The 17,579-nt window shown below is 47.4% G+C and overlaps 1 protein-coding gene across 2 annotated transcripts in view; it reads left to right on the top strand.

Annotated features, from left to right (window-relative positions):
• Positions 1-17,002, top strand: part of KLHDC4 (kelch domain containing 4) — a 318,635-nt gene extending 301,633 nt beyond the window's left edge. The window contains exons 11-12 of one of the 2 annotated variants that reach the window (XM_078671222.1): positions 106-219; positions 15,142-17,002. In XM_078671222.1, the coding sequence (XP_078527348.1) occupies positions 106-219; positions 15,142-15,503 (476 nt within the window). In that variant the 3' untranslated portion in view covers positions 15,504-17,002. Of the gene's footprint in view, positions 1-105; positions 220-15,138 lie in introns of both variants that reach the window. The other variant, XM_078671221.1, reaches the window with a different exon arrangement.
• Positions 17,003-17,579: the final 577 nt, after the last annotated feature.

The following is a 17,579-nucleotide window of genomic DNA, read 5'->3' as shown; positions in this document are numbered from 1 at the left end:
GCTTCTCCCGATTGCATAAACATTTTAAACATGTTCATTGTTTTCATCATGTGTGACTGCTATAGTGTGTATTTCTTAAAACAAATTTTATTTTATCTGATCAAGAGACCCAAGAGTGGCTGGATGAATCTGATGAAGATGATGATGATGCAGAGGGCGCAGAAGGAGGTACTGAGGACGAAGATGAGAAAAGTTCAGATGAGGAGTGTGACGATGAAGGTAATGAACAAGCTCAGGGGAGAGAGGGTGTAAGGGAAGTTAAAACTAACAAAGGTATTTTGAGCAGTTGTTTGGGTGGAAGGTTTGCGTCCCTGTTGGCCAACTGCTGTTTCTTGAGGAGATTAAACTAAAGACCCTGTCAGTATACATGCCTTTAGGTCACAGCAAAAAATAAATTCAGTGCTTAAGTGGACAAAGGAGAATAATATGCATTATTATTATTTTTTACAAGAACTGTGTGAGTTGATTACAGTATATGAACGATCCTAAAGGGAGGAAGGAGCCAATGAGCTAATGAAAAGGGGTCCAGTGTTGTGTTTTGAGGCTATACTCTTTCACAGGCTTCTCTAGGCTGCTTCTACAGTACTCCATTTGTCCAAGTGGCCAGCTCATCTGGTACAGGTGCCACTTTTGACATTGTGTACAGAGCTGCTAAAAAAAACTGCCTTCAGCACAGCCTTATCCCATGAAAACAAAGGATATCCTTCGGGAGTCTAGAGTAAAAGTTACAGGGTCTATTGATGACCAGCCTCTTGCTGACTCTTTGCCAAGAGCCCAGAGTGTCGCTCACATGGAAGAACGTTTGGGAACCACTGGTTTTGCCTCTACTTCCAGAAGTTCTATCATATGGTCTTGCGATGGGAGCTGCTGTAGTGTCCATTCTTTTGTAAAGGGCAGAGAATTGAACCCTGCCAGGATGGTGGGATGTCCCTTAGAAATAGCAGGCATTGTATAGCAGGTGGAGCCACGAAGCACAAAAGTAGGTTTTTGCTTTTAACAAATTTGCTGATTGGCTCCTTCAGATTGACTGTTTTTGATGATGTGAATTACTACTTTCCTTGAGAACTGTCAGAACCCTGTTCACAGGGCCACAGGGCAAACAGGACCCACTGAGACCTAACATGGGGGTTGAGGCCCTTTACTCTCAGTTTCCCAGGGCCCGACCTTCTATGGATCCTGTGCAACTGGGCCAAATACACCTTCAACACTTGACTATTAGTGGTAGCATGAGTCGAGCAGCCCAAGGCTTCTCAGAGGGGAGATATACATGGAGGTGGGGGTGGTGAGCACAGGCTCCCAACTTAAAATACATTTAATAGCAGCAATAAATGGTTGCCCAGTCAAATACTTGCTTTTATGAAAAAGGTAATATTTATATACCAACACAAAGTAAAATATGGCATTCGCAAACAGTATACATAATCCACAAAGGACAGGGCTCTAGTGTTTGTTTCAATAGGCAGATTTCCGAGTCCAACTCCCCTCTTGCTAGCTGTAGTGGCTATTCTCGAGTCAACATTCTGGTTAAGCCCCACTAGCAGTCTGAGTCTGAAGAGTCCCACTCTGAATCCAATTAAAGTCAAAAGTGTTCCAAGGCCTAAGCACTATATGGCAGGCAAGTTCTTCCAAGGCCTTCTAGCCCATCAATCAGTCTTACCCGCTCCAGTAGGACCTGCATGACCGGGGTCTCCGAGATCAACCACCTCACAGGCGTGTATGCTGCAGCGGCTGTCACCAGTGAGTATTGCAGATGTGAGACTGCTGGGGCAGCGGCAAGGAGTCCTTGAAGCTCTTTTGATACTGGTACGTTTACTTGGATCCACCCCACAGGAAAGGGTGTAGCGAATTTGATGCTTCTGGTGCACATCCTCAGTGTGGCTTGGGTCCACACAAGTTATCACGGCAACCTCTTCCTTTCAATGACGGTCTCAACAAAGCCACGCTTCTTGTCTTTCTCCCGATGGTCCCACCTAGCACACGGGCTACAGCCAGATAGACACAGCAGTAATCTTCACGGCGGCCCCACCTGGCATACCGCTTCCGTCTGCCCACGGGCTACGACTCAATCAGTGCAGTAGCTATCCCCTCACTCCTCCCTTCAGAGATCCAATTGCCGGGATCTTCCATTGGACCCTGCTCCCTCCAAAGCCTTCCTCTTCTTCAAAGGGCACACTGGTCTTGGAAAACAGGCAGGGACTTGTCCTCCTGCCTTCAGGGACAGGTGTCCCCTCACCCAGTTGTAGACTGGCAGGCGTTACCCTTCAGTCCTGGGCACAGGAAGAAAACTTGCAGAACTTCTCCTCCTCGCATAGCCTGACTCGCTGCTTTTCAGTTGACAGTTTTGGTGGCCTGGAGCTCCCTTTCTTAAAGTCCATTTCAAGACACCAAATGTAATTTAGGTCTGAGTCTTTGAAGTTCATGTAGAGGGTCTGCTTCCTTTTGAAGTGCCCTCTTGTTTCCTACCCGTCTTCCAGAAAGCAGTTTGTCACTGCAGGAGCAACTCCAAATCTGATAGTACCACAACACAAGCCATTGGAGTGACTAGAGGCTCAGACCTGAATGTCAGCCACTGTGATTGTGTGTCCAAAGATTATCCCAGGGCCTCAGCCCTCCTCTTTATGATTCTCTTATCATCCCCATCTCCTTCCTGAGATGTGGCCATGCCCCTTCCGAGTGACCTCTCTCTGAGTATACTGAAAAGCCTGACTCTTCCTTCCTCATGTGTGTCCATCCCAGCTCACAGGAATGCAGCAATCCACAAATCTGTTTAGGGGATTACTCTACCTGCTCAGCCAGCCCTGGGTCTCCCAGTACTGGAACCCAGAGTTTTCCGTGTATAGTACCATTCACAAGCACACCAAACACTCAGCACATGCATATAACACACATGCACAATGCACCGCACTATAACATCCATATATTGTATTGTAGCATTTACAGGCACACATATACCCAGCACATGCATATAACAGTCACGCACTGCACAGCACAACATACTAGCCTGATTTAGGCCAAGAGTGTGTTTAGCATAAAGCAGTGGAACTGTACATGAGTGAACCCGTAGGCCTCACCGCAGTGAAACAGGTGGAAAAGCCTGTTCACTCCTACTCATCAGTACACGGTGTGCTGCGGCCACCGCACTTATGCTGCTCAAATTCTGGCAAAAGCAGTAGCCTTTCACCACTATGAGGATAGCGCTTTGGGCACCCCTTCCGGTCCAAAAGGAGTGCAATTCATGAGACAGGTCTGTGTTATGGTGCATACACATGATCTGTATTCACCCCTGACGCAAAAATCGGCTCCAGGGGTCCACACATATTGCATTTGGGGACACTCAGGGCAGGGCTACACGTCCACCGCGCAAGGGACTTTCCATCCTAGCAATCACCATTGGATGGACTGTTCCAGAAGTGTCCATATTTGTCAGCCTAAAATGAACGTTCTCTGGATGCTTCGTCTTGGGACACAATCGAGTTTTCAATATTCTGTTTTAATATGCTTTTCCTTACAATCCCTATGGATTTGCTTAGCCTCCCAGATATTTTTTTGTATGCCTTTTCTTTGCTTTATATGCCTCTATTTTTACTGCCATCAGATCGCTTCACTTAATATATGGCTAGTTTATACAGAGTACCAAAAGTTGTTTTTTTGTAAAGGCCATTTCTAGATACTTTTTGCAGCTTGTTTTCTATTAAATTCCATTATACTCCTTGTTATTTCGCTCCATATTAGTGCTTGGAGACTAATGTCTTTCAGATGTCATAGCCACATATTTGGCAGGTAATGGTCTCATATTTAATAAACATTCGGTCAACCTCAGGTAATTGAAGCTAGTGAAATGGCACCTCCAACTCTCTGAGGAGAATGCACAAATCCTGAGTGGGGCATGTAAGCCCACCACCTGGGCCTTTCTTGTGCCGCTAAGTGGAAAGGGTATGTCATTACTGTTAAGGAAAACTAATAGATCTATTTAATGCATTAGTCCACTTACTGCACCTTTAAAAATCAGGGCTGGCATACACTTCTATTCGCTTACATTTAGTCGCTGTAGCAGCACACATGCTATATACAGAGAACGTTTGTCCCTGAATTAAAATACCTGCTGCCAAGTCTTTCATGGAAGGTCTTAAGAGATTAATTCCTCCAAAGATTCATCTGGCCTGTTCCTGGAATCTTAATATAGTCTTAACAAGAATTACAGGGCTTCTATTTGAACTTTTACACTATTCCACACCAGAAATAGCATTTCGCTAGTTTGCCTTCCTAGATGCAGTCACCTCAGTAAGGAGAGTCAGTGAGCTGCTAGCACAAACAGTGAAAGAACCATTTATCGTAGTACATAAAGACAAACTTTCCTTGAGAACATATCCAACATTTCTTCCAAATAGGGTTTCCCCTTTCCACAAAACCCCAGTTTATTGGGTTTTCCATCTTCCACACCTGGAGACGGACGGAGAGAAAAGACACAACCCATACTAGATATCAAAAAAGTACTATTGTTATACATTCATTGTTTTTGCAACACCTCACTTAGAAATCCAGTTTACATAGGTAGCATTGTTAGGTGGGTTGTTAGGTGTACACAAACATTTTAAGCTAAAGCTAAGCATACACTGTTTTTGAAGCCTAAACCACATTCAAATAAAAAGGAGGAGGCTACTAAGGGCTTCTTAGGAAACGTTCCCAAAGTAGACATTTGCATAGTTGCTACATGGTCAACACCACATCCATCCACCAAGCACAAACGTGTGGATATTCAAGACTTTCTGGAGGTTTTGGTTGACCACACTAGATTAAGAACCTTGTTCCAAACATCATCATCATCATGCGCTTGATAGTCACTGTTTATGGAGAAGATAGGTTTACAGTATATGTAGAGCTTGAGTATGAACAGTGGCACATGCTACAAACAGAAAATATTATTTAATCTGTAACTATCTGTTTGTAGCGTGTAGTGCTGTAGATTCACATATGCCCTCCTACCTCCCCAGAAGTGAACTTTGATCCAAAATGTATATTATGTCTTATTTAGTCCCAAAGTGCAACACATTTAGCTTTTGTCTTGTTTCAGTACTCTTCACTTTCATTACTCACCCGCTGGGGCAAAACAATTTGGGGTGGAGGCTTTGGACTGGTGTATTGTAAACTAAGGGAGGAGTCACAAGGTATCTCAAGACTGAAGACTTTATTGAAGTAAAACTTGCAAACGTCCATGCCCAACACTAGATGGCAGGAGTGTGCAGAAGATAGGAATCTATAGCACTACAAGCTACAAACAGGTGATTACAGGGTAAGTTACATTTTCTTTACTTACCTTTAGTCGCATTGTTTCTGGCAGGCACTCTATCTTTCTGCAGATTTTTTGCTGCCTTCCCTCCTGCCTCTCTAATAGTGACAGGCCTATTAAGTTTTCATGGTATCAAACTATCATGTAAAATAGTTTGCTGTTATTAATCCTCTCTGTAAGCCTCAGTTAGGTGAAGAAAATAGTGAAGGAGCTGTTTCCAGCCAGCCCTTATACAGGCTAGTGTCATCACTTCCATGTAGGCAGAGCCATGACTGGAAGCCCCCACTGGAAAAATATTTTCCAGATCCAGACTGGCACCTGGATATAGTCCTAAGGGAGCAATCTGCAGAAAATCCTGGTATCCACCGGAAGTAAAGTTACTGAATGTAAGTAACGTATTCTTTATAAAGATCACTGTGTGTAAAGCATAACGGAATCTCAAATGTGGGTGCCCAGGCAACATATAAATAGCACAGTGAAGCAGCTGGCCTAGAAAAGAGTTTAAATTTGTCCCGACCTTTAGGAAACCCACAAGTCTACATAAACCTGCTGGTTCTGTACAGAAACTTTGTAAAAGTTTGACTCCTTGTTAGTGAACACATTGAATCCGTGAGTGCGGGCATCGATTACAGCCCAAGATCAGTTCACATTGTATGGATGGGTGGTTTAGTTTTATTCAAACCCCCTGTTTTATCCCATAACCACTTGACAGTTGTTTGAGATCTTTTTCATCTTCAGGTGCTCCACCTGTCTTGGAGAATCCACATCAAAATAGAGGGTCTTGCTAAAATGCGAGTTCATTAAATAGAAAGGGGAGAGGGGTTGGCCTAACGGCTAAGGCGCTCGACCTCAGACCTGGGGATCTGGGTTCGAGTCTCGGTAACGACGCCAAAAAAAGCTCCTGTGATTCTGGGCAAATCAATTAATCTCCCCGTGCCTAAAAAATGAAAGTGTGTCCTCATGTAACGTAACTGGTGCTATGTAAAGCGCTCTGATACCTGATTCGGTTCGGGTCTAGTTCGAGCTATATAAAACTCTGCAAAAAAAAAAAAAAAGAAAGTATTGCAAGCAAGACTGTTTAGTAATCTATCCCTAGGGATTCAATTGCAGGAATAGTAGTATTTGAAGTTATAGTAGAAAAGGGTGTACAATCCATTTAGCTAGGAAGAAAGCAACACAAGCGCTCATTGCCTTCCAGATTCCACACACAAATGAGGGATTAAAGAACATCTGGTTCTTATTGAATACCTACATGTGTATGAAACCAATAATGTGATTAGTGATGCTGAAATATGTCTACTGGTGTGTTATTTATGTCCAGATTAAAAGGAAAAACGCCACGTTTAAGGCTTATCTGAAAGAAACAGGTTAGTATTAGATTCCTTACCTTAAAATATCCCCAGGCGTCAGACTGGATCCGGAAACTTTTCCGTAGCAGTACCCTTGCGCGTCGGTAGACGTCGTCTGCGGCTCCGCGTCCGGCGTCGTTGGCGCCGGGATGACGTCACCCAGTACTTAGACGCCGCCCTCGCGCGCTGATGTCAGTTCTTCTTTTTTCCGTGCCAGCAAGCGCCGATCCGGAAAAAGTTGTACCCTAGTCAATTTTTGACTAACTTTTTCGATCCTTTTTGATCATCTTTCGAAGTCTCTCGACTCCGACGGTGCCGGTAGGGATGCCCGGGTTTAAACCCTGCGTCGATTGTAGCCGACTGATGTCGGTTACCGACCCCCATCGCCGGTGCCTTCACTGTCTGGGCCCCGACCACAACGACAAGTCCTGCTCCGACTGCTGGGCCCTGACGTCCAAAGCTAGACGGGAGCGGTCCCGCAAGCGACTCGATCTCCGGCAGTCAGCCCCGCGCCGCTCGAGGTCCCGGTCCGGAAGGAGGTCAAGGGACCGGTCGCGGGGGCCGAAGTCACCACAGTTCCGGGAGTCGTCATCTGTCTTCGGGCTCGAAGTCCTCAGGTAAGAGGCACAAGAAGTCGAAGAGGCGCCATCGCTCTTCTGACTCCCCCCGACGCTCGCTCGACGCGGCCGGGGGTTCGGGCGACACCGCCCCCGCGGCTCCGGTGGAGCCGCAGGCGTCGCGGCCTGCTCCATACCTGCCGGTCCCTGGGCAGAACGCGACGCCGGAGGAGATCGAGTCCTTCCTCATGGCCATGAGGTCGCTCGCTCCACTGTTGGAATCTGCGGCGCCTTCAAGCCAAGCGGCCCCGACTGGGTGCCCACGCGGGCCGGGTGCTTCGGCCCCTGCGCCGTCTGGTGCTTCAGCCCCAGCGCCGTCGGGTGCTTCGGCCCAGACACAGTCGGTGACTTCGGTCCCGACGCCGCAGAGCCCCGCCGGATCCGGGTCGTCGCCGGTCGACCTCACGACCTCGCTGGCGCCGGCCCCTAGGGTGTCGCCCCCGGTCCTACCCTCGATTCGGGTCCGGGGTCGGAGTGGCGCCGCTCTCGACGCCGATGGGAGACTTTTACTTCTACGACCCGGCCCCATCCTTTGAACCTGAGTACCGGGTGATGGGTGACGAGGAGGATTGGGAGGGGTCCGAAGACCCTCTGGCACGTGAGTGTAAGTCTTCTCAGGACTGGACAGGTGAGCTTGGGGAGGCCAGTGGTCTGGACACTTCACCCGACACTGGTTTTGTCTCCCCGCCTACCGTGGCTACGGAGGAGGGGGCTGCCTATAGTGTGGTGCTGACACGGGCTACCAAGGCCTTGGGCCTTGAGCTCCCTGTCGCGGCCGTGAGGACTAACCTCCTCACTAAGGTCCTTAAACCGCAGGCAAGCTCGGGTGAGCCTCTGCTGCCTTTAAATGAGGCCTTGTCAGACGTTTTTCTGGGCACTTGGTCCAAGCCCGCTACAGGTCCGCCTGTAGATAGGAACGTGGCCAGGCGCCACCGCCCGGCCCCGGGTGACCCTTGCTTCCTGTCCACCCACCCCACCCCAGAGAGCCTGGTCATCCAGGCCTCTAACTCCCAGATCGCATTCCCGACGGCTCCCCCCGATCGCGAATCCAAGAGGTATGAGCAATACGGGAAAAGGGTATTCTCCTCCCTGAGTTTGGGGTTGCGGTCAGTCAACACTGCATGCCTCTTGGGCCGTTACACCCACTCTCTGTGGGACACGGTCGCGGACGTGCTGCCACAATGTCCGGAGGTGGCCCGGACTAAACTCGCCCAAGCCCTTGTGGAGGGTCGAGATGTGGCACGGTATTCCATCCGGTGTGGGCTGGATACCACGGACTCACTGGGCAGAGCGATGGCAACGACGGTGGCGATTCGTCGCCACGCCTGGTTGAGGTCCGCCAACTTCTCGGCTGATGTCCAAAACACCCTTATGGACATGCCATTTGATGGCCGTCGCCTCTTTGGCGACAAGGCAGACCATGCGCTTGAGCGCTTTAAGGACTCTAGGGCTACGGCAAAGTCCTTGGGCCTCTCGGCCCCGCGCCAGCAAACGGCTGCCTTTTGCCCCTTTCGTGGCCAAGGAAGGGGCGCCCCCACATGTCCTGCCAGCCACGGGCCGCAGACTACCATGCAGCGCGCCGGCGGGCGTGGAAAACGCCGTGGCGGCGGTCGGGGACTACGGCGAGGCCAGTCCACACCTACTCCTGCAGCATCCGCCTCAAAACCCTCCTAGTCCGAGCTTTCAGGCCCATGTGACGCCAGTGGGTGGCAGGGTTCGCCATCACCAACTCCACTGGCGCACTGTCACATCGGACAGGTGGGTGCTGCAAATCGTCCGAAGGGGCTACTCTCTCCCCTTCGAGGCGTCCCCTCCAGCCATGCCATCGCAGTACCACCACGTGTCGAGGCATCACTTGAAACTTCTACAAGTTGCAGTTCAAGACAGTTGCAGTGGTGGCTCACGGACCGCGATTGGGTCAGCGGCAGATCCCTCTGCCTACCCCTACCGGAGCACGTAGTCGTGACGGACGCGTCCCTCCAGGACTGGGGGGGCCACATGGGAGAGGCGGAGATCAGAGGCCTCTGGTCTCCGGCGGAGTCCCAGCTGCATATCAACCTTCTGGAGCTGCGGGCGATCCGGCTTGCACTGAAGGCATTCCTCCTTTGTGTCCGGGGGAGTGTAGTGCAGGTGTTCACGGACAACACCACCACCATGTGGTACTGCAACAAACAGGGCGGGTGGGGTCGTTGACCCTATGCCAGGAGGCTCTGCGCCTCTGGCAGTGGCTGGAACATCAGGGCGTGACCCTGGTGGTTCAACACCTGGGAGGTTCACTGAACGCCAGGGCGGACGAACTCAACCGTGGGTGCATGATGGATCACGAATGGCGCCTGAACTCGGACGTGGCGCAAGGCCTCTTTCAGCAGTGGGGAGAGCCTTGGTTAGATCTATTCGCCACAGAAGAGAACGCGCAATGTCATCAGTTCTGTGCGTTGGAATTTCCAAGGCGGCACTTGCTCGGAAACGCTTTTCGTCGCGAGTGGAGCTGCGGTCTGTTGTACGTCTTTCCGCCTATACCACTTCTGCCCAGAGTGCTGAAGAAGATCAGGCGCGACCGGGCCCAAGTTATCCTTGTGGCTCCGGACTGGGCACGAAGATATTGGTATCCAGAGCTACTCAGCATGTCTGTCGATCCCACGATTCGTCTGCCTCTTCAGGAGGACCTTCTGTCGCAGCAGCAGGGGACGGTCCTCCACCCGAACCTGTCCAGTCTCCACCTCCATGCTTGGAGATTGATCGGCAACAGTTGAGGCCATTTGACTAGCCTCCTGAAGTTTGTAATGTGATTCTGGCAGCCAGGCATCCCTCCACAAAGTCGGTATACGCCTGCAGGTGGAACAGATTTGTGGCATGGTGCACAGCAAAGGCTGTGGATCCACTCTCTGCCCCCCTTTCTGAAGTTCTCCTCTTCCTTCTTTCTCTTGCCCAGCAGAGCTCTGCTCTGGGCACTATCAAGGGCTACCTTTCTGCCCTTTCCGCCTTCTTTAGGCTACCTGATCAGCCTTCTTTGGTCAAGTCCCCGATTGTTAACAGATTCTTGAAGGGCATCACTCATATGTTTCCCCCTGTTCCTTTCGTGATGCCCCAATGGGACTTGAACCTGGTTCTTACTTAACCTGATGTGCGCTCCTTTTGAGCCGCTTCATAACTGTCCTCTCCGTCTTCTTACACTTAAGACTGCTTTCCTGGTTCCCATCACCTCTGCCAGGAGAGTGAGTGAGCTCCATGCTCTTTCCTCTAAACCTCCTTTCCTTTCTGTCCATTCGGACAAGGTTGTGTTGCGGACAAGACCCTCTTTCCTGCCTAAGGTAGTCACAGCCTTCCACATCGGGCAGTACATCACCTTGCCCACCTTCTTTCCGCCTCCGCATCCCTCTAAAGAGGAAGAGCGGCTCCACCGTCTGGACCCAAAACGTGCACTGTCATACTATCTGGATCGCACACGCCAGTTCCGGGTGGATGACCAACTCTTTGTTGGTTACGTGGGCGCTAAGAAGGGACGGGCGGTGCACAAATGGACCATCTCTCGGTGGGTCGTGTTGTGCATCAAGGCATACTACTCTTTGGCTAAGAAGGAGCCTCCTGTTGGGCTGAGGGCCCATTCCACTCGGGCCACGGCGGCTACTACTGCCCTGGGCCGGGGAGTCCCCTTGCAGGACATATGTCAGGCAGCTACATGGGCCTCGCTGCACACGTTCGCAAGACACTGCTGCCTGGACAGCCAAGACCGGAGGGATTGCTTCTTCGGCCGTTCCATCCTCCAGGACTTTCTGGTGTGATTATTGGTTCGCAGACCCACCACCGGGGTTGGTATTGGTGGGGTATCTATTCTAAGGTAAGGAATCTAATACTAACCTGTTTCTTTCAGATGCACAAGTTACTTACCTTCGGTAACGATATATCTGTAAGAAACAGTAGTTAGTATTAGATTCCTTACCGCCCCACCCATCCTCCCCGTTCTGCGAACCGATATCTAGGGTAAGGTCATCCCCTTTCAGGGCCCTAGTTTCATGGCACCAGTGTTGGTTTTTATCATGGCTCTGCGTTTCTGGCGCGGAAAAGCTGTGTATAAGAACTGACGTCAGTGCGCGAGGGCGGCGTCTGGGTACTCCGGTGATGTCATCTCAGCGCCAACGACTCCGACGACAGACGCGGAGCCGCAGACGACGCCTAGCGACGCGCAAGGGTACTGCTATGCAAAAGTTTCCGGATCCAGTCTGACGCCTGGGGATATTCTAAGGTAAGGAATCTAATACTAACTACTGTTTCTTACAGATATATCGTTACCGAAGGTAAGTAACTTGTGCTTTTGTGCCCTTTTCTCTCAAGAAAGCTATGGGTATCCTACTTCTAGAACCCATTTACTATCCTCCTCCTGTATGCCAAGAGCCAGTCCTTTCAAGGGTTATTGACAGGCTAGTGAGCAGATCGCACGTAGCTGGGCAAGTAGTGCACATGGACAAGTCAGATGTGAACCTTTTGTAGTACTATGAAAACCTGCTCTGAAATGATACTCTGGGCCATCCAAATGAGGGTCAATCTGCTGAATCTTTTCTACTCGTCGTTCGTGTTTAATATTGTCCATCATTGTAACATGTTGTGCCTTTGTGAAATAGAGCGTGTTGATGGAAGTGGGATCATCAGATTTAATGAGATGCAACTGTGTGTGCTATTATCATATTAAAATCATTATTTGCCTAGTGTGTGGTATTGGAGGTTGTGCTACTGAGAAAGATTAGAAGCCTTATGTGCTAATGTAAGATGAAAAAGCTATGTGCGTCAGTGTGAGATGGGGAGCCTTGTTGTGCCAGTATGAGGTGGGGAACAGTAGTGTGAGATGGGGCGCATTAGCTAAGATTAACATTATTGTGAGATGCAGGGAGTTGTTTGCTACTTTAAAATGAGGTTAGTACATTCATATCAGATGAGTGTTAACCTGCTAGAATGAAATAGAGCTGTGGTGTGAAAATGGGAAATATTTGTTGTATTCAGTGTTAATTTGCCCATTTGCCAGAAGTGGTTTACCATGTGACATCATGGTACATAATAAGAGTTGTAGATAAAGGGATTACATATAGAGTTAGGATTGGGAATGTTTAAACCAGATTTACATAACCAGATATTGGTGTGTGAAGATGTTGAGGGATCAGTTGACAGCATTTTCGAGATCAGAAAGCTGGCTCTTCAGGGCACACTTGAACTAAGGGAGTTATGGGGAGGCTTGGAGGTAAAGGGGAGAGAGCTTGGATCGATAGGGTACACGAGCCAATGCTTTGAGGTAGCGTGAAGGGGCTTTAGAACAGTGACAGCATTGTGGTAGGAAGAACATAGAGTATAAGCCAGGGTGTGATTCAATTTGGAGATGAAAGAAGTGGAGTTGTGATGTGCCATGAAGGCATTGAATGCAAAGGTAGTAAGGTTGTAGTGTACCCTGTGCTAGGTTGAGTCTCAATTTGCCTGATGCCTCTAAAATGTAATGTGTCTGTTCAGGAACATTGAAATGTGTTATTGAAGAATTTGGTGATGGAGAGAAGGAGCACTGAGAGTTTTGGCAGTACATTTTTGCTGGTGGGTATGCATCGTCTTTCTTAATAGTAGGAACATAAGAGGAGACCGTGTAGGATTTGAAGGAACTGAAGCACATGGTAGACCTGGGTGACAAGGTTCCTCACTGAGGAAGAAAAACTGTTTCGGAATAAGATCTTTAGTATTGGACATAAAAGTAAGACAAGTTTGTCATCTCTGTTTTTGAATTGTGCATGAGAGCCATCTAGTGCTGACTGCTGAGTGGAAATCTGTTTTGCCGGATAGTGAGGTGTGATGGCGAGAAAGAAGTAAAGTAATTGTGTGTAATTGCCATACAGATGGTAAGATATAACAAAAGATGAGATCATGTTACTAAATAAGATGATATATAAGGCATAGTAGGCATCAGGCTAGGATGCATCTATGGAAAGTGCCATGTAGCATGGAGGTCTCCAACAAGATAGAGTAGCAACAGGATACCAATACCTGGGTCTGGAATTCTTAGGGAGAGAAGAGGGAAGTGTGCAGAACATGATTGGCAAGTGTAGAAAGCAGCGGAGAGCTCAAGGAGTATAAGGGTAGCGGAGAGGCAGTTGTAGTGAGCGGAGTAAAAAGGTAGCTACATGAATGAGGACTATTTTGATGGAGTTGGTGACTACTTGATGGGGTTGGTGAAAGCCAGATTGTACCGGTTTGAGCAAGTTGCTGGAGGCCAGGTGGCTTGTGAACCAGGGAAAGTCGGAAACTATGTAGTAGTGAGATGAAGAATGTAATGTTGACTTGAGAATCAAGACTGAAGCTAAAGAGAGATGTGACTGATTAACAGATAGAAGTGGCAGGTGAGAACTCTGGAAGACAGAGGAAGCTTTTTCATTTGACGAGGATCAATACAGGTCTCGTGCGCATCAAGGCAAGCTGGTTGCGAGAAGTATCAAGATCAGTTCTATGTGAGAATTAGGTAGAAGAGTGAGTTGTTACAGAATGTTAATGGAGTGGATGTCCAATGACTGCCATGTGTGATATTTGTTTTGATTAAGGCTTTTTTTGAGATGTGGACTATCTTGCAGTTAGGGTGAAGAAGGCAATTAGTGCAAGAGAGACAGTTCCCCAAGGGCAGTCTTTGAATCAATCATGGGGTTTTATGGAGGACACAATGTGAATGTAGTAGTTAGATTTAGTGGAGTCTAGTGCCTTACTGAAAACGTAAAGGGCTTTTATAAAAATCTGTGGGTGTTCTGGATTGCGGCTTTCGTCCGTCTCTGCAAGGGGTCGTACTCCACGTCATTATGGTGCACATTGTGGGTAAGGAGAAACAGTTGGTGGGATAATATGAATATGATGTTAAAATCTCCTGAAGATGCCAAAGTAAATGGGGAAATATTAAGGGGCAAGGTCCTTATGTATTTGATCAAGACAGACAGGGGTAAAGATCTGTGGTATCTTGCATCTGCATCCAAGGAGATTGATAATGGAGATCAAGATTAAGGGAGTGACGATGAGTACCAAGAAGTGATCAGAAAGGAAGGAATTTTGTTCAGGAGTGGAGCATTGATAAAGATATCAGTGTGCGATCCAGGATACTTCCATAGGAATAGGTTCAACAGAAAGTCTGAGGACCATACCAGGGAAGGAAGAAGGTGCAAAGTGAAGTAAGAGGAGGGGAAGAAAAGCGGCTGATCCACAAGATCTAGATTGTTGGTATGCTGGTGTGTGAGTAGAGTGTAGGTATGCTAACACGCGAGGGAAGTGTGTAGAACTTCTAGCATAATGGTAAACCATTGGTATGCTAGCTTGTGAAGGGGGATTTGATTGTACTAGTTTGACGGTGTTTTGAATGAACATGAGGTGGGTGTAAGAATGCTAATGTGAGAAGATGCAATGTAGGCATACAACCAGGAGGGCAAACAAACATAGGAACCCAAACATGTGAGAACATAGTGCTAGTGTGGTAGCATAATATTAGAATTGTCAGAGTGCAAATTTAAGTTGCAGGTTTTGTGTTCTTTGTGATTAGTAACGGCAAGAGACTATTACGAGTGGTAAGGTTGATTTTGTAGAGTGAACAGTTAATTTGGTTTGATACAGTGATTATATGGGTGGTGTCCTAGTGGGGCTGGTTTGCCACTTGCCTGTTCTTTCGCATATTTCTGTGCAGGTCATGTGATGAGTACAATGGTGCGCTAGCTGATCTCTTTTCACTATTACGCATCTTCCTAACAGATTGGAATGCATCTCCTGTAATATTGGCTTGTTGCACGTTAATACTCTTAAACACAGTGATATGTAGACAGTTAAGTGATTGATCAGTATATTTAAACTCTGCTATGTCCTCTGTTTTTCCATTTCTGCACCCCAGAAGATGAGGAGGAGCATCCTTCAGTCCAGCCTAGTGAGAAGTATAAGGACTATGTGGCTCGGACAGAGCAGTGCTGGATTAAATTGGCACGGTCTAACATGGGTTCAGATGCCAAGGAGAAGAAGGTGTTCAAGGTAGCTCATGCCATGGCGCAGACTTTCTATGAAGAGCAGACCCATTCTGATCAACAACCGAGCACAGAGGCTGTAGCACCGAGCACAGAGGCTGTAGCACCGAGCACAGAGGCTGTAGCACCGAGCACAGAGGCTGTAGCACCGAGCACAGAGGCTGTAGCACCGAGCACAGAAGCTGCAGCACCGAGCACAGAAGTTGCAGCACCGAGCACAGAGGATGTAGCATGCTGATCGTGTGTCCTCATGTCTCCTGTCATTGCTAAAATGGCGCTGCACACTGTGGGACTGCAAGCACTGAGCAGGCAAATAATATCTTTTTCAAACGTCACACAAAATAATGGAACGGCAGCGGACCAGAACGTTTCAACAAATCAGAGTCCCGTGCACTACTGTTCCGGTACCTGCCATTTTTTTGGTACCACTGTCCAGAAGAAGCAAATAGATACCACAATTGGAAAGGTGCACTCAAGGAATTTTTCCAAAAAACGTCAATGCGATATCTGTAAGAAATCTTTTTTTTCCCCTTCTTCACTTGAAATCCATAAATATACAAAGAACATCTAGCCAATGCGTTTCATTCAAAACTTCTCTTTTGAACTTCATCGGTCTTCATATATGTTGAATTATAAAAAGCTGCATCTCTTAATGAAACAGTAAGGTCATCTGTTAATCCAGTAGGTGTAGAGTTTGTAAAAAGCTCTATCTCTCTTTAGTGTTGTACCTGCCTCGGGCATTTCTTTTACTTTTTGGTTATTGTCATCAGTACTGCACCTTAACACCAACATGGCTCGTGAGTTATCCTCTAAAGAGAAATTATACATAGGAAACAAATCCACAGTGTTGCCGGGAAGAGATAGACTCCGTAATAACCTGTTCTGTATGAAGAGAAGTTGCTTGTCTCCAGCACACTGGGGTTTTGAAGGCTAACTCCAACTGCTGTGTGAATTAGCAGTCGTGACATGGTATTTCTCAAGAAAATTGACATCTTTTTTTTAGTACTGGTAGGCCCTGCTTTATAGCCCTAATGGCGTAGTAACCATTTTATTGGATGAAATGCGGAAGGACCAGGGACAGCGCTTGACTGGGAAGAATAGCATCCTTAATGAAATGTGACGACCCTGTGTGATTACCCAGCCTTCTGATTATGTTTTGCTTGCTTTATTTACATCATGTGTAACCCTACTCTTGGGTACGTCGTATGCCTATTTGACATCCCTATGAACCGAAGGCTTGGTCTCCCGACTTGTGACGTGTTGTAGAAGATGCACAAAATGACCATACTAGCAATTAATTTCATCCCTGAAATGCCTGTAAGATGTTTGTGCCTTTGTTAGTCTTTCTCCACTCTGCCTTCTTGCAGAGATGTAAAGTCGTATCTTGTGTGGTTAGTTGATGCAGCCCTGTGTTTTTCACTTTGCATTTAGTTTTTGCTTTTTTATGTTGTAAAAATACAAGAAGTTAAATATAAAGAACAACACAGTGCTTGATGTGCTTCTGACTCCTGACTACTCGAGCTCCCTGGTTCCTTCCAATAAGAGACTAATAAGAATGTTTGTGTGACCCGTATGACTAGCTACCAGGACCTGGATTGACATCACCAGCTCTTTGGATGCAGGCCTCCTTACCATGTACTCCACTTCAGGAGCGACTGCTGTTTCTGTCTATGTGCCACCCAGTCACCCAAAGTGTATTCTCTCATAATAAAGCTAAAACGATTTTTAAAGAGACAAGATTTCTTTGTGTTTGAGAAATATGTGTTGCTCGTCTGTCTCACTGCACAGATTCTGGCAGCCTTCCCCGAATTTTTTGCAGGGCACGTTAAAAAAGAAAACTGAATAATGGGGATACCGCTCAAACTTTTATTTAAAGTTCATGATTTTTTTTTTTTTTTGAGAGTTTTATACAGTGCAAACCAGACCCTTGCTGGTATCAGAGCGCTTTACAGGGTAAGTGTCTTAGTTACATAGAAGCAAGGTAAATAGCATAAAGTTCACTGATAGACAATGATCGTATAATCATCCTATCGTTGATACAAGGTATATGATACATAACAAAACGTCGACTGTATATCAAACATAATATAGATACAATATCTAGGATACCTGGCTGGGCAATGGACATTATAAAGTTCCAAGTAGAGGATACGTTGGGTCGTAAAATAACAGTAGTCCCTTCTCAAGTGAATGATGATGATGTTGAGTCTGAAGGAAACACCTTTATATCGTACATCTACGCCACTGCAGGTGTCATTGATGCTATAGGAAGATAAGCCACGCTTGAAGGTGTAGATCAATGGGCTTACCTACA

Source organism: Lissotriton helveticus, chromosome 12 (genome assembly GCF_964261635.1).
Source record: "Lissotriton helveticus chromosome 12, aLisHel1.1, whole genome shotgun sequence".
Taxonomy (NCBI): domain Eukaryota; kingdom Metazoa; phylum Chordata; class Amphibia; order Caudata; family Salamandridae; genus Lissotriton; species Lissotriton helveticus.
This window is presented reverse-complemented; position numbering and strand designations above follow the sequence as displayed.